Source organism: Meriones unguiculatus, chromosome 8, assembly GCF_030254825.1.
Source record: "Meriones unguiculatus strain TT.TT164.6M chromosome 8, Bangor_MerUng_6.1, whole genome shotgun sequence".
Classification (NCBI taxonomy): domain Eukaryota; kingdom Metazoa; phylum Chordata; class Mammalia; order Rodentia; family Muridae; genus Meriones; species Meriones unguiculatus.
Genome location: NC_083356.1, coordinates 71,285,463 through 71,313,049, shown reverse-complemented (window position 1 = coordinate 71,313,049; position 27,587 = coordinate 71,285,463). Strand labels below are relative to the sequence as shown.

The 27,587-nt window shown below is 48.3% G+C and overlaps 2 protein-coding genes across 12 annotated transcripts in view; one reads left to right on the top strand and one right to left on the bottom strand.

The window, feature by feature from the left end:
- Positions 1 to 16: 16 nt before the first annotated feature.
- Spaca9 (sperm acrosome associated 9) lies at positions 17 to 9,034 on the top strand. Of its 4 annotated transcripts, XM_060389781.1 has the most exons (5): positions 32 to 313; positions 5,123 to 5,299; positions 7,363 to 7,565; positions 8,059 to 8,206; positions 8,961 to 9,034. In XM_060389781.1, the coding sequence occupies exons 2-5, from the start codon at positions 5,156 to 5,158 to the stop codon at positions 8,970 to 8,972; spliced, it is 507 nt and encodes a 168-aa protein (XP_060245764.1). In that variant the 5' UTR covers positions 32 to 313; positions 5,123 to 5,155; the 3' UTR covers positions 8,973 to 9,034. The 4 variants fall into 4 exon arrangements, with proteins under 4 accessions (XP_060245762.1, XP_021519978.1, XP_060245764.1 ...); XM_060389779.1 differs by having other exon boundaries at positions 17 to 313; positions 8,059 to 9,034; XM_021664303.2 differs by having other exon boundaries at positions 18 to 292; positions 8,059 to 9,034.
- A 791-nt stretch (positions 9,035 to 9,825) lies between these two features.
- Positions 9,826 to 27,587, bottom strand: part of Tsc1 (TSC complex subunit 1) — a 50,216-nt gene continuing 32,454 nt past the window's right edge. For 6 of the 8 annotated variants that reach the window (XM_021640885.2, XM_060389762.1, XM_021640791.2 and 3 more), the window contains 11 exons: positions 25,268 to 25,337; positions 24,770 to 24,874; positions 23,975 to 24,533; positions 22,486 to 22,529; positions 21,648 to 21,814; positions 20,515 to 20,697; positions 19,213 to 19,323; positions 18,489 to 18,611; positions 15,279 to 15,466; positions 15,048 to 15,209; positions 9,826 to 14,541 (listed from right to left, as the gene is read on the bottom strand). In XM_021640885.2, the coding sequence (XP_021496560.1) occupies positions 14,025 to 14,541; positions 15,048 to 15,209; positions 15,279 to 15,466; positions 18,489 to 18,611; positions 19,213 to 19,323; positions 20,515 to 20,697; positions 21,648 to 21,814; positions 22,486 to 22,529; positions 23,975 to 24,533; positions 24,770 to 24,874; positions 25,268 to 25,337 (2,229 nt within the window). In that variant the 3' untranslated portion in view covers positions 9,826 to 14,024. The remainder of the gene's footprint in view (positions 14,542 to 15,047; positions 15,210 to 15,278; positions 15,467 to 18,488; positions 18,612 to 19,212; positions 19,324 to 20,514; positions 20,698 to 21,647; positions 21,815 to 22,485; positions 22,530 to 23,974; positions 24,534 to 24,769; positions 24,875 to 25,267; positions 25,338 to 27,587) is intronic. The other 2 variants (XM_060389763.1, XM_060389764.1) reach the window with 1 other exon arrangement.

Genomic DNA, 27,587 nt, shown 5'->3' with positions numbered 1-27,587 from the left:
TGGACCTGTTTCCTCAACTTTAAACGAAAGACGCTGGGGCAGATGTGGGTTCGGCGTCTGCAGGAGCAAAATTCATCTGCAGCCAGGGCCCTGGGGAAACTGGGACGATCTCCGGTTGGGCAGCCGGACCATGTGACCTGATTGCCATGGCACCTGTGGTCACAATCGGCTAGAGCTCTTTGTGGTCTCGACCCCGCCCACTCCTGCTTCCTGAGACCTGAGGATGACCTTCCCTCCCTCGGGGGGCCCACACACCCACCAAGGCACTGCAAGCGTCTGAGCATTCTGTGAGGTGAAGGCCAGTCAAACCAGGGTAAAGGGGGCTGGGGCGCCGCTGAAGAGCTGTGTTGAAAACACTCAGGGAATTAACGGAGAAAGAGGTGGAGGTGTCTTGGCCTAGAGAGGAGAGCTGCTTGCTGCTGTGGACGCGGGGGTGGGGGTGGGGGTGGGGAGTGTGGGAAGGGTTCTGTGTACTCACCAAGAGGAGGGATGCACAGCCCACCGGGACAGACCAAAGTCAAACTCCGTCTGGACCTTGTGAATTTGGCAAATTTGCCCTGGGCCTCAGTTTCTAGCCTGAGCAGTGTGGACCACTCAAGCATTCCTCCCACGACTGCCCTGAAGCATTGGGCAGTGACTGGCCTGTGGGAAGTGGGCAGCATGGGTCCTGCTCTCCATAGTGATAGCTTATTTACTCTGGAGACTAATCTAAATCTCACCTTAATCACTTTGGGCTGCAATAACTCCCCTCTTACAAGTTTGATTTTTATTTGTGGGTATACGGGTAGGGGCAGAAAAAGAGCAGAGACTGGAAAAGGGTGTTTGGAACCCTGGAGCTGTAGTTGCAGGCAGTGAGGCAATAGATCTGGGTGCTGGGAATAAAAGCCAGGTTCTCTGGAAGGGCAGCTAATGCTCTTAACAGTGGAGCCATCTCCAGCCTCTATAGTTCACATGTCTACAGAGGTCAAGAAGGAATGCAGGCTTGCTTTCAGGGGCTCCTTGGGCCACAGCACCAGGTAGTGTCAGTCAAATGAAAACCTTTCTTCTCAGAATACAGACAAGAAACTGCAGAATAAGACTGGGCAGAGGAGTTGGCTGGGTGACTTTGGGCAAGTCATTTCCTCTTTCCAGGATCTCTTTCCTCACCAGATGCTGGGCAGAGAGAAGAGGTTTCAGGAGCTTGAAGAGTTCCCATCCAAACTCCCTCCTTTGCAGAAACAGAGACTGAGAACTAGCAAAGGGGAAAAGTCCTGCCCAGGGCTATGGGTGAAATCAGAGGCAGCCCAAGGCTGGGAGCAGGCCTCCGGACTTAGGACTGTGACACCTGCCCACAGAATGCTGGCAGCCTGCCTTCCATCTCCATGACTACTTCCTCAAAGGCCTCAGGCCTTGCAGGACTTGTGAGCTGGGGAGGTAAAGAAACCGCCACCTCCTCCTCCTCCACAAAGGACACAACAGCCAGGCTACAGCTTGCACTTGGGGGTGGAGGGAGAGGTTCAGTGTGCTTCCTGGACATTTCTGAAGTTACTCTCGTTTCGTTTCTCCTCATTTATTTAAAGCCCTAGGCACTTTTCATACCGTGATCTAATCTTCTTTAGCAGCCTGGAAAAATACAAATCAATTAAAGCCTAAAACCTATTGGGGTAATCACTTTTTTCCTCCCTGCTCCCCCAGAGGGAGCAGTGCCAACATCCAGGTCTTTCATCCACTCTAATTTGGCTGCAGAGGCCTGTGTTCAAGGAGCGATCACTTTGGATAGCTTGTTACAGCCCCTTTTGTGACATCCCTGATGCGTGCATGTCCCAAGTTGCTAGGATCAAGAGTTGAGTTCGCTCTAGGGGATTGCAGGGGCCACAGCAAGCCAGTTAGTACTGTCTCTTGGAAAAGCCCAGAGCGGACAGCAGGGAGGGGAACACACAGGAGACAGCAGCTCCTCACTGCTCCGGGGTAGGAGTGCAACTGAGGCCCTGAGTCTAGCTGGGTGGTTAGTCTAGAAGTGGTTAGGTAACTTTTCAGATCCTTGGTAGCACCTCCCACCTGTTCCCAGCAAGCCACAGCCAAGCAGATACCTGCCATCTTGTCTCTAAGAAACATTAGGGGTGAGAAGGGTCTAATCAAAGCCACACTGAGAACCAAGCAGGGATGTGACAAATCCTGGCTTGCCTGCTTCCTGTGTGGGTTTAGCTTCATCCTCAGATCACCCTCTGCAATCATCATGGTCCCTTGTTCCAAGCTGTGGCCAGGAACTGAGATAAGCGGTTCTTCCCCAGGACACTGCGGAATGAGGGGCTGTGCTCATACCATCATCGAGCCAGTGTCTGCTTGATGTCTGCTGGCCTCCGCCCTGCAGATGCTCCTCCGGCAGGCTGCGTGGTCCCGGCTTCACGTGTTCACCCCTGCCCCACAAAGTTCTTCTCTGACCTCCTCCCTCTCCAGTAGAGTTCATCCAGGGCAGGGCCTCCTTCATATGACTTCTCCATTGCTGCAGAACCCAGCACCTGGACTGCACATGGCGCAGGGTAGGAAGGATCGAGTGTGGTGTTCACCCCCACTCCCTGGCTTAGATGCCTTCAGCAGCTCTGAATATCCAGCTTGACCCTGGGGTCCTTTGGCCTGACCCTGTCTTACATCCCTGCCCCCAGCTGAGTACACAGCCCACCTGCACCCCTGTCTTTTCAAGCTTGGGGTTTAACCCCTCCACCAAGAAACTCCCAGCAGCCCCTGCTTCTCTTGAGGTACTCACTACACCTATTGTGGCAGAACCCCATTGCCTGGATGCTGGGTAATCTCAGCAACTCTGGGGTCTGCTGTGAATTAGCACTGCCTTCTAGGCTCCAGGGTCCCCACATTCCTTACACCTGTCATCTCATGACATGTCCACTACAAGGCTGGGTGACTCTTGCTGTCTCTTCCTGTATGTTATGGCACAAGCTCAGAGTATTGCCACCTAAGGTCGATAGAGTGGAACAGGATCTGAACCCAGGACTGGCAGAACAGCCTTGATTAGCAGTGCCAACCACAGCACTGAGCAGCATTGGCAAAGACAGGCTAAGAAGGCATACTCCCCGTCTCCCTGGACACCCACCACTGAGCCTCTCTGACTTTCCTAGGTTACAACTTGAGTCTTCGGTCAGCTCCAAGCCAGAGCAGGCCAGGACAGACATTTGTGAATGGAACCTCAAGGGACCCTGAATCTCAGCAGTCAAAATAGATATGTTAATGCAATGCCAAAAATCCATTTAGTATAAGCTCTTAACACTTAATAAAGATAAGCTTATTGTTACATGTTTTTTTCTTTTTGGTTCTGGTAGGAGAAGACACAGCATTTCTCTAAAATCCTGTTATTTTATTATCCTGGACTTTTTTTTTGAGACAGGGTTTCTGGGTAGCCTTGGCTGTCCTGGATTGCTTTGTAGACCAGGCTGGCCTTGAACTCACAGCGATCTGCCTTCCTTTTCTCCCTGAGTGCTGGGATTACAGGCATGTGCCACTATGCCCGGCCAGACTTTTTTTTTTTTTTTTTTTGCATCCAAACCTTAAATTTTGTCTTCCTTCATCCTCAACCCTTTCAGAATTCAGGGGAGGGATACGAGAAAAGCTACTATGTCCATGTGAGCAATTTAAAAGACAGGGCAGATGCCCAAAAGACAACAATCTCAGCCCCATTCTTACCCTGTGTTCAAAGCAGGCAGAGGGCTGAGTGCAGGAAGGCTGGGGAGGGAAGGAGAGGCTTGCCCTGGCTCTGGGGGTTGACCTATACCAGGCCAACCAGGGCTGCAGCTTCCCCCAGGGCTGCAGCTACCCCCAGGGCTTCAGCTACTCCCCAGCGCTGCAGCTACTCCCAGCTGTTGGCAGACACCGCCTGCTCTGTTAAATTTGCATAAGGCACCCACTTGGGTTAATGGGGTACAGTTTGGGACAACCCTGTGTAATCTCCAGGCTCTGATTTGTAGGCCAGCATCCATAGAGGCCGTGTTCTAGTCTGTTCTCGGTTCTCAGATTCCCCTGCTGCCATTTATTTTGTCACAGAGGTGCATTCCTATTGGTCCTTCCTTACTAGGAAGCCTCCGGTGTACCCTCCTTACACGTGACCTTGTGTGTCTGGCACCTTCTGCTTCCAGCATCTTGGGATGGCTTTGGCTCATGTGACACAGGCTGGCCTGCTGGAGCCTGGGCTCTGTGCATACCGGTGGAAGGGCAGTGGATTTGGGGCAGTGAGGATCTGTTTAGGCATCAGGAAGCCTTGGACCCAGTAGTCAATGGCACAGACTCACTGTGACGCCCTTATCTCTTCATATAACCCCTGGAAGTCACAGGGTAGGGTCTGCTGAGGTCCTTTCCAGTTCTGACATTCCCTTAAAGACCATAAGCATCTTGTCCAAGGTCAGTAAACCGTGACAGCAAGGAATAGGGCACTCTCTGCTTTATCTGCTCAGGTCAGGCGGTGGGAGTGATTCTCAGTGCTTGAGGACAGCCAGCATCATAGCAATGAGGGTCCCTGGGCTGCCCTCCCCGCAGGTGGCTTTACTAATCAGGTAAAGCAGGTAACAGGTGATTAACATAAGACAGGAACTCCCATACCTACCCTGGAAACCTGCAAACTGGAGGCCAGGGCTCCTGCCAAAAGCCCACAACAGGAGTCACACAGAACAACCAGGCCCTGACTCTCCCCTGCTTTTCTCACAGGAAGAATTCCCAGACTCTCTTCAACTTCACCATAGTAGACCCTTTTAAATTTTGATGTGGTTTGGGGTCTTATAGCCTGTCCCTGGATCCCTGGTTCTGCCACTGAGAGGTCCTGGATGCTGTGTGCTCATACACTCAAGACAGTGTGCATGTGTATGAGGGCACACCTATGATCTGGAGACACTAAGGACCAGAAAAACTGTCCCCAGGTGAAGAAAGCCTCACTCATGGCAGGCTGTGTCCCGCCAGGGTGAACAGACAAGGATCAGACTTGGTGGACAACTTGAAGGCCTTAGAACAGGCTTGCAGCTTCCAGGCCCTGCTTCCTTTCCCACCAAGGAGAGACACAGCATTCCTTTGGGAGGCTGTTTCCCTCCAAAGCTGCATGGAGACTCTGGCTCCTGGGGCTTCAAGGCTCTCTTCCTCCTCCCAACAGACCTACGCTGCCCCCTGAGGCCCCAGGACAACAATGAACGAGGTGAAAGAGTCCCTCCGCAGCATCGAGCAGAAGTACAAGCTCTTCCAGCAGCAGCAGTTCACCTTCATTGCAGCCCTCGAGCACTGCCGGGAGAACGCCCACGACAAAATCCGGCCCATCGTCAGCATTGAGCAGGTGACGCCTGGCCAGCAGGGGCGGGGCGGGGTGGGCTATTCTTCCCAACCCTGTCCCCTGTCTTCTCACCCAACACATGGAACTGTGGGGCCCCAGAGAGTGTGCATTAGTTACAGTGAGGACTCGGATTCTAACTGGAGAGAGTCCCTCAGTTATCCCCACCTACCACACATGTAACAGTGATGAAAATATGGGCTCAAGACTCAGCCAGCTTGGGCTTAAGTCCACCTGCCACCCTGTAGCTTGGGCCAGCGAACATATCTCACTAAGCCTCAGTTTCCCCACCTGTAAGGCGTATCAAATGAAAGCATCCACAGGAAACTCTTGGCCCATACTAAGCACTCAAGTGCCTGCTGTCACCTGCTAGACCTAGGTTGAGCATATAGGGTATTTGTTGGTGAGTAGGAAGATCGTGATCCTTCTCAATAGATCCTGCCACAAGCTAGCTACTGGCCCCACTCACTGATGGAGGCTTTGCAGGCCTTTTTATTTAACCTGACTCTTTAAGGGTCAGCTATTTTCCAAGTTCACTGCCGGGGAGCGGGTTTGAAGGCCTTCCAAGAAGTTCAGGCCCCAGTCACCAGGGAAGCTAGGAACACACACGAGCACCGAGTGCGCATGCACACACACACACACAGGCTGGACCCTAGAACTAAAAAGAGGCCACTGCAAGGGCCAAGCTCACCAGAAGGATGCCTGTTTAAAGGGGGCTGGAAGTAGGGGTGATACGGGCTCCAAGTACCCAGGAGAAATGAGGCTGAGGAAACCAAGCAAACATCCTTCAATATTCTTTTTTTACTTGAAAAAATGCTGATGGACAAAATGCACCCATGAAACCTGCATCTGCGTCCGCCTTATCACAGTGGTCCACTGGCCCATGCTTACAGTCCTCAACTACTGAAAGGGCAGCTGGGTACATCCTCTCAGCAGCTCAGCCTCCCAAGGGCACTATTAGAGACTGGTCCCACTTACCTAAGCACCTACATAGTGGGGCTTCCCATCCTTGAGCCCAAGGATGCCACTGTGCTGTGGTCACACTTGGATGCAGTCCCGCCCCTGGTACCTGGACAGGTGTGTTGCTGGAAGCCTCTGGCCCTTATAAGCTTGGGAGGAATCCCTTCAGATCACTAAGAATCAGAGTGGCCCTGTCTAGACAGAGAGAGAGAGTTTGGAGTGTGGAGGAAGCAGCTGTGCCCCTTTCACTTCATGGAGAGGAGCAGCTGGCCGTGGAATGAATGAATCCATTACTCAGTCTGTAGCCGAGGCAGTCCCTCCCTGGCATGAGACTGGCCATCTCACCTGGCCTGTGCTCAGGTGCAAAGTCTCCAGGTGGTCCCAAGTAGCTGGCAAAAGACCCACAAAGGGATCCCTACCCCCAACCAAGGAGGCGAGTGGAAAACAGATCAGAGAATGAGTGTTCTCAACACACTGTGTGGCTCCCTCTGGCAAGGAGCCCATGCTACCTGCACAGTCACGTGGGGGTTCAAAGTTTACCTGCTATATGAAAGTCTGGTATAAGCTTGCACCCTCCCCCCCAAATCCTCCCCCCACTGGAGATGGTCTCTGAATCTGGGTTGAGGTACAGACAATCTATCCGTTACACTGTCCTCATGCGGATAGTTATTTACCCAGTCAGGCTTGTAGCTGACTTGTTCTAACTCCAAAGTGTAGTACAACCAGCCCAAAGGGTTCTTCTTTCTTCCTCAGTGGTTTGGGGAAGTCGGGTGGTGGAGCCCAGGCCACTGTGTGAGGAGGCAAATCAGTCAGGCCACTTCTGTTGGCACCCAAAACAGGTCATTTCACTTGTTGGAGCTGCTAGCATTTAGGGAGTATGTAAAATGAAGACTCAAAAAGGTCCCTACCTAGTGTGGACCTAAGTGGTAAGGGAGATCGGCCTTAGGAAAGGTTTCCTCTGCCCCCCGCCAATGGTGCTTAGAATACATTAGCTGTGTGTCATGACCTGCACATTCAAATGCTTTGTGTCTGGCATCAAGTCCATGATCATGGGAGACCTGGGACAGTGTCCTCTATTTCTCCAGCTCCTAATATGCTGGCCTCTGCAGGTACAGAGCTACATGGAACACTACTGCAATAACTCTACAGACCGGCGGATTCTGGTCATGTTTCTGGACATCTGCTCAGAGCTTAACAAGCTCTGCCAGCACTTTGAAGCCCTGCACTCTGGCACCTCTGTCACCAACAGCCTTCTCGAAAAATGCAAAACCCTGGTTAGCCAAAGCAATGACTTGAGCTGCCTCAGAGCGAAGTAAGTCCTTCAGGGGGCAGAGTCTCTGCTGAGAGGACAGGGACCCCTGCTGGCACAGGTCACAGCCTACTGGAATGACTGACCTAAAAATAGGTCACAGACATAGGAGGACAAAAAAAGTGACTCTTGGGACTTAGAACCAGACTAGGGAGAAGGTAGTTACAGAAGTGGGACACCTGAGGTTCCATGGTGACCATGGAGAAACCCAGAGTGCCATGAATCCATTTTAGTGGGCTCTTTGGATGTTAGGGTGAGAAGGGTTGAAGGCAGTAGCCAGTATTCTACAAAGATGACAGGGGATTCTCTAGTCCCTAGTTCCAGTGGTTGACAGCTCTTATCTTCTGCCCCAAAAATACTTGGGGCCTGTTGCCTTGAACTTTGAAAATCAGAACACATGAGGATGGAGTCTGAGGTTATGTGAGTCTAGGTTTCATGCCTCCTAGGTTGGCCTGTTGACCTCAGTAGGTCTCACCACCTGCTCACTGTCCTGCAGGTACCCGCATGATGTGGTGAACCATCTCAGCTGTGATGAGGCCAAGAACCACTATGGAGGCGTAGTCAGCCTCATCCCTATAGTCCTGGACTTAATGAAAGAATGGATTGCTCATTCCGAGAAGCTGCCTCGCAAAGTGCTGCAGCAAGTGAGTGAGGTCCTGGGTAGCCAGAGAGCTGCTAAAGCACCCTCTACCAAATCTGCTCAGCACAAGGTTTTCCAGCTCTGGTTAGAAAAACACAAGCATAAGCAGGTTGCCAAAGAAAGTCTCAACTCTAGGGAGAAAAGCAAAGGCTCCCAGAAGCCTCCCTGGAGACCACCTGGTGGGAAACTGTAACTGACTGTCAACGACCTTGGCTTCCACTGGTCATCTATTTTCACTGGAGGCCAATACACAATTGAGAATCTATCTCTTGCTTTTCACTTCTAACATTTCCGCCTCTTTGACCTCTGTGTTGCAGAGGGATCCTCACTCACGGAGCTACCCAAACAATATGGTGTTGGGAGGGCATGTCCCAGAGGAAGGGCACTCTGCTGATGCCCAGCCTTCCTGCCCACACTGTGGCCTCTGGCTCTGCAGTGAGCCAACTGGAGGGGGCCCACTTAGCTCCTTGTCTTGGTAAGGGCAAGCTAGGGATGAGCTGCAAGGTCTCATGAACAGGTATGTGGTGGGGTGGGGGTTGGGGGATTAGAAGGCTGAACTCAACAAGGGATGAGTGTTCTCCCTCTTAGCTGGGAGAGGGAGACCATAGCAGAAGTTACAAGAATTCTATTTTGTTGATCTTGAGCAAGGAACGGCCTGGTCTTGACGGCAGTCTGGTCTCCCCACACTGTAAAATGTGTATTTCTGGTGTTTCTGCTCGCCAGAAGTAAGGTCTGACTGTTGGTTTTTCCCTTCACAGGGGACGACTTAGCTTCTGTACTGTCGCTTCCTCGGGGGGAGACATTCAAGAATAAAGTGTTCTACCACTTCTCAGCCTGGCTTGCTTTCCTGGGATTTACCCGACAAACACAAAACAAAACGAAACAAAACAAAACAAAAAACTGTACTTGTAAGACATCGGAGGACACTGGGTAGTGGCCACACAGGCAAAGGTCCCTCCTGGACAGCACCAGAGGCCTCTGCAGTGAGCTGAGCACTTCCCTTCAGAGTGGGCTACCTCTGGGACGCTCAGGTCACCAAGACCAGCCTTCAGGCTTCTCCAAGGGTGAAATCCTTGTCTGGCAAGAGACCTGTTTAGACAACCCGAGTTTTCCAGACAAGCGAAAACCTGAGGCAGCGCAGTAATTCCAGACATGTCCTGGTTGAGGCACTGCATGCAGCTTGCACACAGTTTCTTCCCCTGCTAAGGCCCAGGCTGAGCGGTAGGAACTAGGAGAGGGAGGAATCTCAAAATTAGGTAAAGGTTTTCTCCCACCTCTGCCCAATATCTGAAGGGCACGGGCACCAGGGAGCAGGTAGTGATGATGGGATATCACAAACACAGCTGGCCAGGCCTGGGGTAAGCTTCTGCTGGCTTCTGCTGGCTTCCATCAGAAAGACTTGGGATCCAGACTCAGGTGGCCACTGTCAGAGGTGGCCCTTTCCACATACTGCTCTTTCCACAAGGACACAAGTTTAAGACAGAAGGATTTTCTGTTCTCCTGAACAAGTCCAGTAGTTGTTAATGACTGTCCACCACCATCCAGACAGACTGCCATGCTTTGGACTACCTCATTTCACCCCCAAGCCCCCAAGGCCAGAACAAAGTCACTCCATCTCAACACTGAGGAGTGCAAAACAATAAATCTTTATTTGTTCACAGTTAAACACAAGCAACTGCCTTGACATTTTTAGAACACTCTAAGGACAGCAAACCTTTATTCCATTCACTGACTGTACCATGTTCTCCTGCAGCCTGTATCTATGGCATCTGATGCGGATTGTTTGACATGCTTTTAAGATCATAGTGGGGACGTTTAAACCTTTTGAGAAGAGGTGACTTCCACTGAACTAAAGTTTTTTAAAAAATCTGATTCATGTTCACTGATGGGAACCCCCCCCCCCAAACTCCAAGTTAGCTGTATATGGTTCATCCATGATTGATTATAAAACTAAACTATGTCTTAGCAAAACCTGCTCCTCCATAATGTGTTTGTGGTCCACAGTCTTATAAAGAGCGACCACTGAATCTTCCTAGTGCAAAAATGCCTGCCTGCCTGCCTCTGATCCACCAGAGCTAACAAACAGCATCATATTCCCCTCCCTTCCAACACTGTGTGAGGTGGAGCAGGAAGAGGGGTTGGGCAGGAGCTCTTAAACTCCAGGGGTCCTGTGAAGACCTCCTCCAGTGGCTCAGGCAGCTACCTATCCAAAGGTGGATAAAACTGGGGCTCTGGGAAGGACAGGGCACTTCTCAGCCCCCATTAATTTCATTATAAGACCAAAAGTGGTCGGGGTGCAGTCTCCATTGTAGCTGCAAAAGCTTCTCTATACTAAAAGCGCAGGGTGACACAGAGATAGAAACACTGCTGCCCTGGACACAATGGAGACTCACTGACTGGGAAGCTGAATGAGAACAAGGGTCACAGCAGCAGCCCAGGGATCCGTTCCCATTTATACCTACACAGGCTAGCCACAGGGCAACCAGTGACTCTGCATCAAACTGGGGGAGGATGGAGGCACATGCCACAGACCTCTGGATGTACGCAGGGACACCAACATCCTCACACTGGATCTGTTTTCCAATCTACACAGTAGTGGATTTACACCGTGGGCCAACCATGAAGGTGCGGCAGATGCAGGCTGCCATCTGAAGGTGTGCAGGGCCAATGGCCTCTGGCTGAGGCAGACTCCATGTGTTGCAGCACAGGCTGAGCCCGGGCAATGCCTGCACCTCCACCAGCTTGTTCGGTGTCTCCCAACCTCACTGCTCACTGAGGGAAACAAGCACCTCCTACAGTACTTCTGTTTGCTCTTCAAGTGGTAGGTTCCCACTGGCTGGTCTCACTATATTTCAGTTGTTACACCTTCCTCACTTTCTATGCTCACTGCCAACCTGAGCTCTGTGGTCCTTTTATTCCAACCATTCAACTGCTAATATTTTCTCCTCCTCCTCAGAGCACTAGAGCCCAAATATGCTGCAAGTGGCTCCGAGTCTGTGGCTTGCCACCTATGGTGCTGCTACCACCCTGGGAAGTGCTTGGTGGCTTCCTGGACTTTTCCTGTGCAGTGACAGTTTACTTTCTCAGAAGAGTGACTCCTTGCTAACCATGTCACACACAGTTGTGACATTTTTCTAGACTAAGCTGCAGACTAACCTTCTGCAGCTTAGACTAGAAAAATACACCTTTCTTCCTAAAAGGGTCAGAAAAGCTACTGAGGCCAGCACTCGGCCCTGGCAGCCGTGCTGCCGGCTCCAGGGAGGACATGTTCACACTCATATTGCTCTTGCTCCCAAAGCAAATTCTGACAGACCTCAGGGAGGGATATCAGACAGAGATGTGTGCTTAGCTCCTCCTGGGCACTGGCCTGCTCCTCTAACCCAGTGATATTGTAGGGCTACCTCTAACAGATTCCAGACTGCAAGGGACACAGCCTCCAGTATCCTTGGGGCCCATTGGCAACCACAACACACACTCCAAGTGATTAAAGGATGGAGGCCACTCAACCCCAATGTTCATACATTCCAGGCTACCCATGACACCTACCATTCTAAAACCTTGGCCCAGGCCTCAGCTGCCTCTCAAAAGCTTCCCTCCTGCCTGCAGCATCAGGTGACCCAATGGCCCCCAGATGCTGTTACTCCTAAATACACCCAACCATCCATTAGATCTTGGAGTCCTTTGAAAAGAGCCAATGTTTAGGTTTAAGATGAATCTGGGTTGCAGTGCCTCAACCTTAGCTGAAAAAAGCCTTAACAGCTTTCTGGGGCTCAAACCACAGAGGATGCTCAGGTTCTGTCATTGGGTGTAGGAACAGCCAGGCTGGAGGAAAGTGCTGAGGCCCACGCGTAGTCTATGGAGATGCCAGCCAATACTTTAGTCTAATTTATCATGCTGCCACCTCTTCTTCCTAAACTTCATCACCCATGCAGTCTGTAAGGTATTTTGTTTTGTTTTGTTTTGTTTTGTTTTCTGATGTAGTGAAAAGGGTTTTGTTCTCTGTCACAGATCTTGGTGGTGGTGGGATCAACTCTTAGGAGCAGTGTTAACTACTATTAACCTGTGAGATCTTTCTCCCACAATATGTTCTCCTGGCCCTTTCTACAATTGATCGGGTGAGAGAACACTGATTTTTAAGCTTTCCTTTGGGCAAAGCTAAATGAAAAGCATGGCATCCTGATACCCACACTCTGAGTGTCCAGGGGCAATGGCTGCCCTCTGCTGGTCTGAGATTAGTCAGTGGCACTCTTTCCTATGAGCTGGCTGTCGGTCAGCTACAGCAGAGATATGGCCCTGACAGGTCTCCAGCCAGCACTGCCATGGTGACATGGAGTCTAAGCTTACTTAAGGATGCTAGGATATTTACTGCACACTTAAGAAAGACTTTCATCCTCAGGCTGGAAACTTACATATGCACTAAGATTTCATACCATTAGGTTTTGTAGCTTTGTCCTAACTAAACCTTCTGTTCTTCATATATGAGACAGAATAGAAACAAGAAAACCAAGCTCATGGCTCCTTCCCAAGTCTCTCCTTGCCTAGGCCGGAATATCAGGCAACAACTCTTACACTTCCAGCATTTATTTCAGGAGCATTGTTGAGTTTGGACTCTCTGCCACCACTGTGTTCTGACTGTGACCGATGTCATCTCTCGTGAGCATGAGAGCAGGCAGTGGACATAGGCCACTGGCCTTTATCAGACTCTGAGTTGCTCTACTGTTCCTAACAGAAGTGTTCGACATGAAGCTCCATGGAGAGTCACTCCTGCAAAGTCAGAATTGGTGTAAAAAGCTGCTAGAACCTACTGTGGTGCGGCAACCCTCAGCCCAACAACGATTATCACATAAGCTCTAAGTAAACTCCAACTCTTCTGAGCCTGTCTGCCGCAGCATCACAAAGCAGATGGACCCAAGGCGACCAAATGGACCCAAGGGGAGGCAAACAGGCTGCAGGGTGGAACCATGGTTCAGCTGGGCAGGGCCAGGCAGATGCATACTTGCACATTTGCATGAATCCTGGGTGCCCCTCTTAGCAACCACTCTCCACTGTCTGCAGACTGCAGGACAACCACCCACACACCCACCCACAGGCAGCATGGTGCCAGCATTCAAGCAAATACCAAATAAATAAGAGGTAGTGGGGTAGAGGGGTAAGAGCTTTCCAGAGAGTAAGGCAGAGTGGCTCCACAGCGCCAACTACACTGTCAAAACAACTGGTATTCTCACAGAACCTTCCAGGAAGCACATCAGAGCTGCCAAGAAAAGGCAGAGCTGAATGGGCTAGTTTCTCTAGATCTGTGGCTAGATGCTGAACTTTAGAACCAAAAACTAATGAAAATGCTCCTGTAAAGGCAATCAGCTTTTTAAGCTACACCCTCCTGGAAGGGACAAAACTGGACTTACCTGCAGTGCCACTAACTGCCTGGTCTACCCAAGAGCCAACCCAGTTATTTGAACCTCAGGAAAGCAAGAGTGGTGTGTTGGACCCAAAGATGAAATTTGGCCTCATATTGCACAGGTTCGAATGACACAACCATTTGGTGGGGGAGAAGGAAGAAAATAAAGCTACAAGGGACACACACAGGCCCTCAATTAGTACATACTGCTGGGTAAATGAAAGAGGCTGGGGTGGGGTGAAGGAAAGCGTCTCAATGCCAGACTCAAAAACCATCATCCCACATTCCACCCTCTGTCAAAAGGACCTGTCCCATTTCCACCACACAAGCAGCTGCTCAGACCCCGGAAACAGAAAAGCCTAGAACGTGCATTCACACCTCCTGTTCTGTGCCGACAAAGACGCAAATTAACACTGACAGACCCTCCTCAGCTGTGCTCATGATGAGTCTCATTGTAGTCCATGATATGGAGCTGCCCCACACTGTCCAAGTTTGGGGAAGATGGGTGTGGGGCATCTAGACTCAGTGGAGTCTTGTTTTCCATGCCCAAGTCTTTACCCTGTTCTGTCTTTAGGGTCTCAGAAGGGCTGCTGATGGTCAAGCCATCCTCATCACACTGGCTCTCACTCTTATTACGGAACAGCTCCCGGGCCTTCATGCCCAAGAAGCTTTTGGAACTAGGAAGTGAGCCAACAGTCGTAGGGATGCTGCTGGAGGGCTCTCCCATGGCGGTTTCCCACCGGCTGCTGAACCTCTGGCTCGGGGGTTTTTCTGGAGTGGAAAGCTCACTGCTGCTGCTGCTGCTGCCACCTCCAGTGACTCTACCTCCACAGTTGGCCCGGGTGCCACTAGGCCTGGAGGTCCTGGTCTCACCATTGTGGCCAGAAGCGTCTTCATTATGTCCTACCAAGGAATCTGAGCAGCCATCACTACAACAGTCAAGCCTGTAAGGGAGCAAGAGGGAATGCCATTGGTACCTGCAGCACTTTAGAGGAAATGTGAAATCACACTTGCTTCCTGAACCCTGCCTGCCCATTCCTTAATTAAAGACTTTATGAGTGTATGCAGCATGTGCACCATGCGTGTGTCTGAGTACCTGAGGAGGCACTGACAGATTTCCCAGGTGCTAGGAACCAGACTGAAGTCCTCTCTGTTAAGCAGTGCTCTTAACCACTAAGGCAACCTCCAGCTCCCTGCCCTGTTTTGTAATAACAGAGACAAGCAAGAGTCTCACTTGAAGCCCAAGTGACAAGTGGGGTTATGCTGGAGGAAAATCTGCAATGGTTAAGAACAGCCAGCAGACAGAAGATGGCTCTCTGGAAAGGACAAGCAGAGGATGTCAGACCTGCTGGTTGTTACTGCCGCCCCCAAGCCACCCTGATGTGTAGCCTCTACATCTGAGGCACTGTAGGCAGAACTTTCCACAGAGCTCTGATGCAGCTGCTCTCACCTCTCCTCTGCTGCTTCAGCGGCCTCTGCTTTGTCCTCTTCTAGTTTCTGTAAGCGGCCATCTTTCTCCAACCTGCCATACAAGTCTAGGATCTCCAGCTCCAACACTCGGGTGATCTTTCTCTGAGCCTCATACCTGCCCTCTGCAGCCTGTAGCTGTCCACTGAAAGACAGGGCTGGGTTCAGAGCACAGGAGGGGCCCCACCCCACCCACACCTTTCCGGTTAGTCACCTCGCCTGGCTCTTGACATCCTCAAGGTATTTCTTCTGTTCTAGGAGAAGGTGGTCTTTCTTGGCCAAAAGAGATTCCAGTTCCAAAACTCGCCTCTGTGAGGCATCCAGCCTCTGATTCTGCTGGAGAAGGTGGCTTCTGTTTTTTTCTAGTTCTTTCCGGTATGCAGTTTTCATCATTTCTACTTCCTAGGAAAAGGACTGGAGTCAGTACTTACAGACAAGTGTGCAATAACTACAAGAAGTGTCTTCAACAACACTCAGAGGCACGTAGTGCCCTGACCCAGCAAAGTGAGGACAACTTCCTGGCAAGTAGGGTGGCTGGGCATTTTTGATGTCTATCCCTAAGGACACCATCTACAGCATCAAAGGACACGTTGTACAGCAGGTACCTCAGTGTGTTTACGAAAGACGACCACTTTAGAAATAATGTCAGGGCTCTTTGAGAGAAAGCCATGTTCACTCTGTTTGCAGGGTACATACGGTACCAGTAGAAAAGACACAGAAGTGGACCACAGCCCTTAGGATCATGCCTGTCACAATGCCCTGAAGGAGCCATTTGCAATAAAATAAGCAATTTGTGCAGCTGTAGCTTCAGGTTAATGGCACTGTGGCCATCTGCCTTCTTTTTACTTTTTCTCCCTCTTCTAGCAGCTGTGATGGTGACACAAAGGGAGCACTGTCTGCCGAGGAGAAGCCGCATTTTAGGCTGGATACCTGTCAAAGTTTGTAAGCCAAGTCATGCAGGCGGACCTCCTGCATGGGAAGTGTAGACTGATGAGCACAAAAGGTGGAAAGGAAGCTTTCCTAACAATTGTTACTGTGTGCTTAGCACACAAGTACCCGACTCCATACAAGGTTTTCAAAAAGAGCCTAAACTGTAAATTACAAGGAGGCAACCTTTCCAGAAGGCATTAAGCCTGAATACTGACCAGTAATTCAGATGTTTCCAGGGTGTGGAAGGCAGAAATGGCTGAAAACATTGCTTTCCCAGCTGTGCTGAACAGCTCCAGCTAACTAACAGCTGACTTCTGCAACAAAGGCAGCACTGTTACCCTCCACAGCCACAGACCCCACCAGCTATAAATGTAACATGTTCATTGTGTGCACTGAGTGCGCCAGGCTGGTTTCTTGTCACTATTCTTGAATAATACGGGTTAACAGCTACTTATATAGTGTTTACCTTACTTTAGGCATGTACACATGACCTAGAGACATTACCAGTACAAGGGAGGATGTGCAAGGTTTCTGCTCCAACATAGGACCATCTTATGACAAACTAAGCATCTGGAAACTTGCAGGGCCCTAGAAGGAACCCTGAACAGCAGCAGTGACACCTGATCTTATTTTTAGATACTCACACAAGTAATTAAAGCAGCAAGCCCTGACATCTCAGTTACCCTCACAGCCTGCCCCTCCTTCATGGGCCTGAAGAACAGCAACCCAACTCCCAACCCAAAAGCATATCTTGGCCTACTCAAGGCCCTTGCAGGCTAGTAACAAGCACCCCTCAAACCTAACAAGAAGGAAGATAGGATAGGAAGCATGCAGAAGGGTTTGAGAAAATTTTTTTCTTACTGGGAGACACGCACTCACAGGAGGGGAACATCATCCGAGTGGCCTATGAGGACTGAAACTATAGCACTTGGCACACCAGCATGGCTAGCTGGAGGACAAGACAAACAGAGTAAGATGGCAGGGGGAAGGGTGCAAAGAGCCTGGCTTCCTCATGCTGGCCCCAAGCTGCCACTTTGATCAACTTGGAATTCACCTGCTTCAGGACTTTCTGTCATGTAAAGCAATAAAACTGTGAGATTATCCATTTTGTTTTGTAATGTACAACAGATAGCATCCCAGCCCACATGAGTAGACTTCCCAAATCATAACTGTGAAACAGTTCTGAGGAAGGAACATGGCCGCTGCCAGTCTTAGGGTCCAAATAACAGAAGCCATTATACCTATGCGTCCTCTCTTTGGAGGCATCAAAAAGTTGTTTCAACAGCAGCCAGGCATGATGGCAACACCTGTAATCCTAGTACCTGGGAGGTAGTGACAAGTGGATCTCTGTGAGTTCAAGGCCAGTCTTGTCTGAGATTTTCAAGGCAGCCAATACTACACAGGGGGAGCCTACCTCAAAAAAAAACATGGCTCAGCAAGCCAAAAAAACATGGCTCAGCAAGGGTGGATCCTTGGGTCTGCTCCCCATCTTCTCTTGAAACTCTTCTGCTTCCAGACTAATTCATAGATGGTCTCTATATAGTTTCACTTTTTGACATCCTCCAGAGTCTAAACTGGCGACTGAGAAGAACTGCTAATTAAGAAGCAACTCTACTCTAAATTACATCTCCTGGGTTCTGAAACAATACTCTTCAGTTGGAGACCATGGGTGACATTTCATAGACCCTTGGCCCAAGGGTGCTAAAGGCACTTGATGGAGGAGCAGTATCAGGAGCACCAGAATACACCCTACTGAAATTCCAACCAAGTTCCTTTGCTAACACTGTCTGAGCTGACTGTACAGTGACATAAATGTCTGTCTCAGCACATTGCAAACACTAACTGGTCTTGGTGCTGACACCAGGACTAAACAAACCTCAGCAGAACTGGAGTCACAGGAAAAGAAAACAAAGCAGCATGGTGCCGGAGCATAGCAATACCATTGCTACTGAATGCTGCTGCACAGAGCTGGCTGCCCCCATCTTTACCCTCCCTCTTTGTGCTTTTATAGCGTGATGGCCAATGTTATCACCTTATGGGTATAGAATCACTATGGAAATGAGCCTCTGGGACTGTCTATAAGAGATTATTAGACTAGTTAACTGAAGTGGTAGGACCAATCCTAAATATGGGCAGCACTATCCCACTGGCTGGGGTCCCAGAATGAATGAAAAGGAGAACATGAGCTGAACACCAAGCTCTCCCTGCTTCCTGACTGTGGATCATATGACCAGATAGATGCCTCACACTCCTGACACCATGCCTTCTCAAACAAGGTGGACTGTAACTGAGAGACAATAAATTTTCCCTTGTTTCAGTTACTTTTGTCAGTCAGTATTGTCACAGATATGAGAATAGTAACTGACACTCATGTAGCCTGAACCCCCTGCAAAGCAGCTCTGCCAGGGCACATGCCTGCCGCATGTCTTCTCATGCGCTGCGTAACACTGGGCCAGACAGTATAATTTTGTCTCTCAGTGCCCTGGCCACATACCTTGGTGGTGTCAGGATGCTTGCTCTGCAGCTGCTCCAAGTACAGCTCATTGACCTCCCCAAGCACCAGGAGCTGCCTATTCAAGAACTCCATCTGCTGCTGCACCGACTCACTATTGGAGAGCTGCCAGACAGAAGTGAGAAAGTCCAAGTTTAGCATGGCAAAACTAGCCAACAGACAGTGACAATGACTATCAAGGAACACAGTGGAATGCAGGGCCAAACAAACCATTCCCACTGAGTCCATGGCTAATGGGAAAGAAGGCACCCAAGGGCAGCAGAAACAAACTTGGGTTGCGCTCTGTGCAGAAGCAACACAGATTCATTTCAGTGCAGTAGCCCAAGAACACAGGAGCAGAGGCAGCTACAGGATACAGCCCCAGTGAACTAACATGTTTTTGAATACACAACACAGATTTCACTAAATCCCTTTGGGAAGTCAGAGCTCAAAAGCCTTAACAAACTTCAAAAGCAGGGTATTAAAAAAGGGCCCCCTGGGATGTGCCTGGCCACAGCTCAGTAGGCACTTTTGTTGTGAGGACCATCTGCACTGGAGGGTATGCTGCATTTAGCAGTGCCCATAGGCCCTACCCACTCAGTGACAGGAACACCAACATCTCCAAATGTTTCTGGGTAGAATCGCTCCCTGCCAGATGGCCAATACAGACATACACGTACTGTATCTGTCTGCCCTGAAGCGAGTCAACAGGTGGGTGAAGTCTCACCTTCTGAGAAACCTGGCTGAGCAGCAGCTCGGTGTGGCACACCTTGTGGTTGGCCTTTTTCAGCTCCACCCGCAGCTCCGCAATCATGTTCCTGCAGTCCTCCAGCTTTGTCTACCAAAGAGGGTTGTCCATGAAGTTATAAGAGAACCAACAGGTATAGCCACAGGCAGGGCTGGGACTGCTCTGCTCAACCACTCTCTTGTCCTTTTTTCCATCAATATCAGACTTTTCAACTTTAAAGGAGAGATTCTGAGTTTCTTACTACTTAAAATAAGGGGGGAGGGGATCACAAAGACCTGATCACTACAGTTCCAAAATTGCAGAAACGTAGAGCCTAAATTTTTTACTCTTTTGAGGGGACCACAGTGACATCTGTGGGACATCATGGGAACTACTGATTAGTTGGTAAAGACAGTGGCAAAGACTGTGCCTGTGGATAATGCCACATCTTGGCAAAGCTGGGCTTTTGGTGGCTTATGTGATAAGAAAGAAAGATAGAGAGTGAAAGAAAGAAAGAAAAAAGAGAGAGAGAGAAAGAGAAAGAAAGAAAGAAAGAAAGAAAGAAAGAAAGAAAGAAAGAAAGAGAAAGAGAAAGAAAAGAAAGAAAGAGAGGAAGAAAAGAAAGAAAGAAAGAAAGAAAGAAAGAAAGAAAGAAAGAAAGAAAGAAAGAAAGAAAGAAAGAAAGAAAGGAGGGAAGGAAGGAAGGAAGGTAGGAAGGAAAAAACAGACTGGAGGAGGAAATGAAGGTGTCACTGTCTATGGATTCCAAGACTAAAACACTGTGTGGTGCCAACAGGGTCTTAACCTTGTCAATCATAGCTATTTAAAAGGGAAGTCTAAAGTATTTTGAATATAGGTGTGTTGTTTGCAAACAGCCACTATGCCCAAAGGAATCAACTTCACTGAGCATCCAGAACTACTTTAGGGCAGTGATTCTCAACGTGTGGGTCACAACCACCAGAAACCACATATTTCTGATAGTCTTAGGAACTCCAATCATGAATTTATTTTCATTGTTACTTCACAGCTGTGATATGTGTTTTCCGATGGTCATGACCCACAGGTTGAAAACCACTGGCTTAGAGCAACATTACGTTGCTTCTTTTGGCTCCAGGGTGCTGGGAACACTAAAGGAACAAAGAACCAAGAAAGCTGGGAACTTCTGTCAGCAGTGAGATCCATCCAACATGCAATGCACTTGTCATTTCAGAGAGCAAAACATTCATGTCAGGTGAGATGAATAAGGTGAGAGGACACAGCTGATGCCTTCTCCTGTCACCCGCCTGATACAGCAGCTGGTACCTGTAACTCCTGACTCTGGTTGTAGAATTCCTCCCGGTCATGCTGCAGCTGTCTGATCTGGCTGTGCAGTTGGGTCACCATGGTGTCACGCTGCTCCTGAAGCTGACTGTATCGGGCTTGTTCTTTCTGCAGACTCACCTTCCACATCTGGATGTCTTTCTCTTGTAACTTCAGCTGATCTTTCTAGCAAAGATAGAGACACCATCATTTTAACTGAATGTCACTCAACACAGCCATGACACCCAGGCTTAACACATGTTACCAACATTGACAACCACACACTGCCCTGGAATCCCAATAAACTCATAGGTCTGGTGCCTCTCTACTGACAAGTTTTCCAAACTCCACATCAGCACATGGAAAACCGTGCTTCCGATACTTGCTGAAATCCTTGCCACCTACTGAGGAAGACCCTGAATACACACTGCTGTAGTCCTCTAAAATGATTGGCTCTAACTGAACAGCCACTGTACCAGGTACAGAGCAAATGCTCATCAATATGATTTAACACCACAGGGTACAACACAGACTGCTGCTATCACTTACTGTCTACCAAATAGGTAAAGAAGCATAAAAAAACAAAACAAAACAAGGCTTAAGGTAAGTCAGGTATAGTGGTGCACACCTTTAATACTAGCACTCAAGAGGCAGAGGCAGAGGCAGGCGGGTCTCTATAAGTTTGAGGCCAGCCTGGTCTACATAGTGAGTTCTTGTTCCAGGGCTAAATGGAAAGACCTTATCTCAAGCAAGCAAACAAACAGACAACCCCCCCACAAAAATGAACAAAAAACACTAAAAGGTGTAAGGTAAACACCAACAACCAGGTGTGGCTGGTTTTATACCATGACATCAAACACCTTCAGTTCTGTGTCATGAAACAGCTTACCAGCAGGAAAAATAAAACTCCTTTGACCCTTTACATGCACAGGCAAAGCCTAGCAGTCACAAAAAGTCATTTGTTCTCATGGCTCTTGAGAGTTGGAGAGGGATTCTAGATCCAGCTGTGCACACCTGTACCTCCCGGGCTAAGTGGCCTGCCCTCTGGCCCCTTAGGGCAGAGCTGGGACTAACAAAGGCAGCACTCTTCTTTGGCAGCTGCTCTCTACAAGTGGGTGGACACCATGACTGCTCACCATTGCTGCATTGTGCTCCTCCAGAGCGGCTGCTCGGATCACCTTGCGAAGGAGCCTTCTGTTCCTGAGTGCATGCTGCTGCCGCTTGAACCGTTCATACAGCAGCTGATTGTGCAGCAAAAGCAGCTGGTCTCGGAGGGTGCGGATCTCATCTGAGGGAGGAGAGCCTGATTTTAAAGCAGAGGGAAGGTGGCAGAAAGGCCTTTACACATAGCTCTATCAAGGCCTTCCCACGTGTCTCACTTAAGAAACATCATTCTTGGGGTCTTGGAAGTGCTGCTGGGCAAGCATGGGGGCCTGCTTTGATATACAAAACCCATGTAAAAAGAGGCAACATCCTTGGGACTATGTTAGCCAGTTCCAGGCCAGTGAGAGACCCTGTCTCTACACACGTGCGCATTCAGCTCTGACACTTCCCAGTGTGTGAGTGCCAAGCACTGCCACGGAAGACGCTTCTATTTCCCTTCCCTTTAAAGCATCCAAAGGTGGTACCAGAGTGGGCTTCTGAGGCAAGAGACCTGACCATGGAGGTATTTCTGACCTCCTTTCTCTCTGCCACTGGTCCCTCACTGTTGTGTTTCCCAGGGAGACACAACAGTAGTTCTTTCCTACCAAGGGAATCTTTTCTAGGGAAACCTGGCACTGTCTTTTTCACGAAAACTCCCAAGGTCACAGGACTTGCCTTAAACATATGAAACACTGCCTGCAAGACCTGGGATGCTCTCACCAAGCCGATAAGCTGACTAGAACAGGAGCCAAAGGGAGTCCCTTCCTGAGGGCACCCTTCAAGGACAGAAAGGAGATGAGTAGGTCTGGATGTGTGCTGAAGCAACGTTACCTCCAAAGTGGGTCCAGTCAACAGACTTGCTGGGTAAGGACAACCTAGGAAAAGATTTTATAGTAAGTTACTGATCTGACCTGAAAAATACGAATGTGGACTTCTTGTTGGTTTGTTGTTGTTTTAAGAAAGTCTCATGCAGCCCAGGCTGGCTTTGAACTTGTTATGTAGCCAAGGATAATGTTGAACTTCGGATCGTCCAACCTCCATCTCCCAAGTGCTGAGACTACAGGCATGGGCCACCATGTCCCATATTATATGGTGCTGGGATCAAGCATTCTACCAACTGAGCTATATCCTCAGCCAAAAAAATATAGACTTTTAACTATAGCAAGCTTGGCAATCATTCTTGTGGTCAAAATCTGCAGTGACTCAGGAAAACTTTCAAATTCCAAGTCTACACTGAGCTGGATGAGTCTCTTGGCTGGGAAGGGGGAGGCAGTTCACCATGCTTAACTAAGTCTCAACCCTAGCACTGAGCTTTCTGGCTTAGTGACTGTGCCCCAGGATCTGCTCCCTAACCACCCTCTACAGGGAAACAGGAGTCCTACTTCCAACCCTCTGCATGCAGATAGAGTCACTCTCCTTGGATAAGCTACTGTCAGATAAATGCAAGATAAATGCAGGTCATTTACCTGACTCTGACTCTAATACAGCAAATACCATTTTATAAGTGGAGTTTTAAATATTGTGATTCTCGTTATGGTATTAAATAGAAGAAAGGTAAAGACTAGCCAGGGGTGGTGATACATCCTTGAAATCTTAGCTCTTGGGAGACCTCAGGAGGAAAGTTATGAGTTCCAGATTAGCCTGCGATACTTAGTGAGACCCTGTCTCAAAACAAACAAACAAACAAACAAACAAACAAACTAAACATAAGTAAACTAACATTTCCCAAGAACCAGGGGCAAAAGGGTCAAACTCAGCTTAGCCAGGTAATTCTTTCTCTTTCCATGGAATTCTCTGACAGGGTTTAAAAAACAAAAACAAAAAAAAGAAAGACTGAAAGCGGCCTCTACTCTTTAGCAACCATGTGTTTTGTGGGGCATCTGGCCTCCTGATCCTGTAGAGAATGCTGATAATCTCATCTCTCACCAATAGCACAAAAGAAAACAGAAAGCCCTGGCTTAAGAAGGACACACTGAAGTCAGTATTACTTAACTCTGAGCTATTATAACCTCAGTTTTAACATCTGCTTTTCAGAGAACAACTGTACAAACATTCACTGGCAGAACAGAGGCAGCACTCAAAATGGCCTGTACTGAAAACTTATCTACATACAGACATCAGCCATCTCACAGATCATCCAGGCACAAGTGCCTGTGCTCTAGACATGGAAAAGCAACAAAATACAAGGACGTCTAAGAAAACACAAGAGAACTGGCTGCCTTGGGTACAGGTGGAAAAGGGGAGTAGTCCTGCTCTGCCCTCATGGTCCTATGCTGTGTGAAACCTTGGGCTAGTTAGAAACAACAGGGCCCAGGCTTACTTGCTCAGCTCCTTGCTGTGTGCATCTGCTCCCTGCTCTATCAGTCTGTCCAGTACTTCCATCGGGGAGGTAGAGGGCACACAGTCTTCCTCAGCGTTTCCTTTCACTTTCTTCAACAGTTCCTCAGTCTTCTTGCTGACAAAGTGACAGGCAGTCTTTGGCAAGGCCACCTCAAAGAGATGATCATATGGAGGAGGCTGCCCACTTCCAAAGCTCACTCCCCTTTGAGGTGGAATTTTGCAAGGGCTGGGAGTGAGGATACTGGTCTCCAGAGAAGACTGGCGATCTCTGTCCCCAGCGGGACTGGCATCAGCATTGCCAGAGGGTGGGTCTATGGGAGTAAAGGCTTGCTTTGGTGTGTCAGGCCCATGCTTGTCCATGGAGGAGTGCAAAGGCTCAGGGTTCACACTGGAGCCCTGAGTCCCAGAGGCTGCTGAATGAGTCTTCCGATGAGAACCCAAGAGACTGTCTCGGTAGAAGGGAGAGTCAAAGCCTCCTCGAGGAACTACAGGATCCGCCTCTGCAGTGGTGATCTCAGAAAGCTCTTTAGATATCGCAGCTGCAATGTGGGTCGGAAAACAAGGGAACCCTGTAAACACTGAACCAAGCAAATGGGCTTGGGTTTATGTTCTATAGGGGAAGGAAAGCTGGCAATCCTTTCCCTGTACATGCTGAAACAAACACCAACTTTCACCCCAACCAAAGAAGTCACGCAAGCCTGAGTTAGAACCCTAGAGCCCAGTTCTGAGACAGAAGGGGGACACTTTTATTACCCTGAAGCACCCCACCCATTACCTTCTTCCTTATCCTTCTCAATACTGTCTTCCTCAGAAGCCAGGTCACCTAAGAAATATGGGAGATTCCTCAGAGTAACAGAACCTTTGCTTCCAGGTAGATCCTCTGCAGAGAGACAGAAACAATTCAGGTCAAACTGGCTAACCCTTGCAATCACAAAGCCGCAACCACTGCACACACATCTACATTTCTTCAAGATGAGCAGAGAAAGCTTATGTGTCATTTACAAAGGTTCCAACCCCAATTGCAACCTCATAGAAAGCATAATTCTCAGGCCATAATATCTCTAGTAACAGATAAAATCACCTAGTTTGACCTGCTCAAAGCAGATGCACTTTAGGCAGTAGCTTGACAGCTTTCTAATACTGGTGTTTCGTATCTCTTGGAGAAAGCACCAGTTTTACTCCAATGCACCCTTCCTCCACCTAGCTTAGCTTTTAAACTATAGAGTTCAATGCAAAGAGACAAGCAAGATCCATCATTACCCAGGGAGTTTACCTAGTCCTCGGTCATTCAGAAGATAATGCTGTCTCTGAAGGTAAGGCCTTGAGGAATCTGTTCTTTCTTCCTGAAAATGGATACACACAGTGAAAATGCTGGGGTATGTTCTGTGGCAAACAGTAATGGAATTTAAAGGTTAGTCCTGTGAACTGCTGGACTTCAGGATCCCCTTAGAATCTTAAAAAATGTAAAGAATTAAAGCTGGAAATGGCTCAGTGGTTATGAGCACTGGCTATTCCTCCAGAGGAGCCAGGTTTGATTCCCAGGACCCACATGGCAGCTCACAACCATCTATAACTGCCTGAGTGATATATAAAAGTATCTGTTGCTTCCTTCTGGCTTCTGTGGGCAAACAAACACTTATACACATAAAATAAATACATATGTTAGGAGATTCTATTTGTACCATTAAATCTACCAAAAATGTTGAATTTGAAATTGAAACAGAAGTTAAAGGAAACTTATTAATTTAAAGATAATACACCTGTCATGTTAGTGCAAGTAGCATACTTTTATGAAAAACCTGTATTTTCTAAAACAATAATTACTTAGAATTGCTACATTTTTTCAATCTCTTTTAATAATTTTGTTTAATTTACATTCTATTCTCGATATGTTTCTGTGTGTTACTTTGGCTGAAACATAAGAAAATCAGGGTCCTTACAGATATATAAACTTTCTATATAAATATATACATACATATATATTTTTATATATATATAAATATTATATCTTACTGTTTATGAACATAGTTATAGTATGGAACCTGAAAACAATCTCTTCATACTGTGCATTTACTCTCTGTGAGCGCATATGCGTGCAGAAGCAAAAGGATGTCAGTGTCCTGCACTACCGCCCTCTGCTGTAGTCTGTGGAGACAGGGTCTCTCACCTAACCTGGAGCTTAGATGGCAGCCAGCAAGCCCTAGCGATCCTCCTGCCTCCAACAGCAGAGCTTGGGGATACAGGCCTGCTCAGTAATACCTGGCTTTTTTACATGGGTGCTGGACCCGAGCTGCCTGCACAATTAGCATTGATGGCAAGCATAAGACTTTTTGTTTTTGTTTTTTGTTTTGTTTTTGGAGATAGGGTCTCTCTCTGTGTGTAGTTCTGGCTGTCCTAGAACTCACTCTGTAGACAAGGTTGTCCTTGAACTCAAAGATCCACCTGCCTCTGCCTCCCAAGTGCTGGGATTAAAGGTGTATACCACCATGCCCAGCCATGTTTTGTTTGTTTATTGGAGACAGGGTCTCACTATGTAACAGAAGATGACCTTGCTACATAGACCAGGCTGGCCTCAAACCCACAGAGATCTATCTGCCTCTGTCTTCCAAGTGCTACAGCTAAAGGCTTGCACCACCATGCCAGGCCCTAGGCACAAGCTTTTTGTTGTTGCTTTTTTGTTTTGTTTTGTTTTGTTTTGTTTGAAACAGGGTTTCTCTGTGTATTCCTGGCTGTCCTGGAACTCACTCTGCAGATCAGACTTGCTTCAAATAGGCACAAACTTTTTAATGACCTATTTTCACTTGCAAGTTGTATTTATTATTGGCTATAGATATTGTCCGCTGTTTATCCTGAAGTGACAGTTGTTTCATCATTTAAGAAACTTATCACAGGTAGGGGAAGAAGAAAATATGAACAAAATACAAGTAAGCATGAAAATGTTACAATGAAATCCATTAGCCTGTACTGAAAAAGTAAATTAAAAAGAAATTTCCTGCTAAATATTCAGGCCTGACTAAACCATCTGTCAGTCACTTGTTTTTCAGGTAAACCATGTCCCATAAGAAAAAAGCAGATAGTTCAGCTCTGACTCAAACAGCTGGAAGGCAGAACTCCTCTCATCCTGCAATGTGCAATAAAACATGCTTTGAGTAAGTTTCTTATTTTGCTCATTTGTCTGGTTTTTTTGAGACAGAATCTCACTCTATCTATACTGGCCTTAAATTCTTAATCCTCCTGCCTCAGCCTCTGGAGCTTGGATTATACATGTGCCACAATACCCAGCTACATTCCTCCTGAGTATGTATATAACTTCAAGGTCCAGATTTAAGGAAAGCTCATCATTTCTGATTCCTCATGTAGAAGCATGCTTCTCCCCTCCCCTTTCCTCTATCTAAGCTAAAAAACACGTTAGGGACAATACGATACCTTGTATCTTACTACTGTCTGTACTGTCAATGCCATGAGAAGGACACACAGCAGTTAAGTTGATTTGAAAGCTGATCTAATCCACTGAGGGTCCTGGAGTTGGCAGGCCACAGCTTGAGAACTGGTGACATCTATTTTCAGTTACTATAATTCAATTCCATCCTATT

What these genes read in the sequence shown, in the direction of transcription:
- Spaca9 (XM_060389779.1), top strand. Translation starts at nt 5,156, where the DNA reads ATGAACGAGGTGAAAGAGTCCCTCCGCAGCATCGAGCAGAAGTACAAG. An exon ending in CCATCGTCAGCATTGAGCAG is followed by an intron (nt 5,300 to 7,362) that starts GTGACGCCTGGC and finishes TGGCCTCTGCAG; the next exon opens with GTACAGAGCTACATGGAACA. An exon ending in TTGAGCTGCCTCAGAGCGAA is followed by an intron (nt 7,566 to 8,058) that starts GTAAGTCCTTCA and finishes ACTGTCCTGCAG; the next exon opens with GTACCCGCATGATGTGGTGA.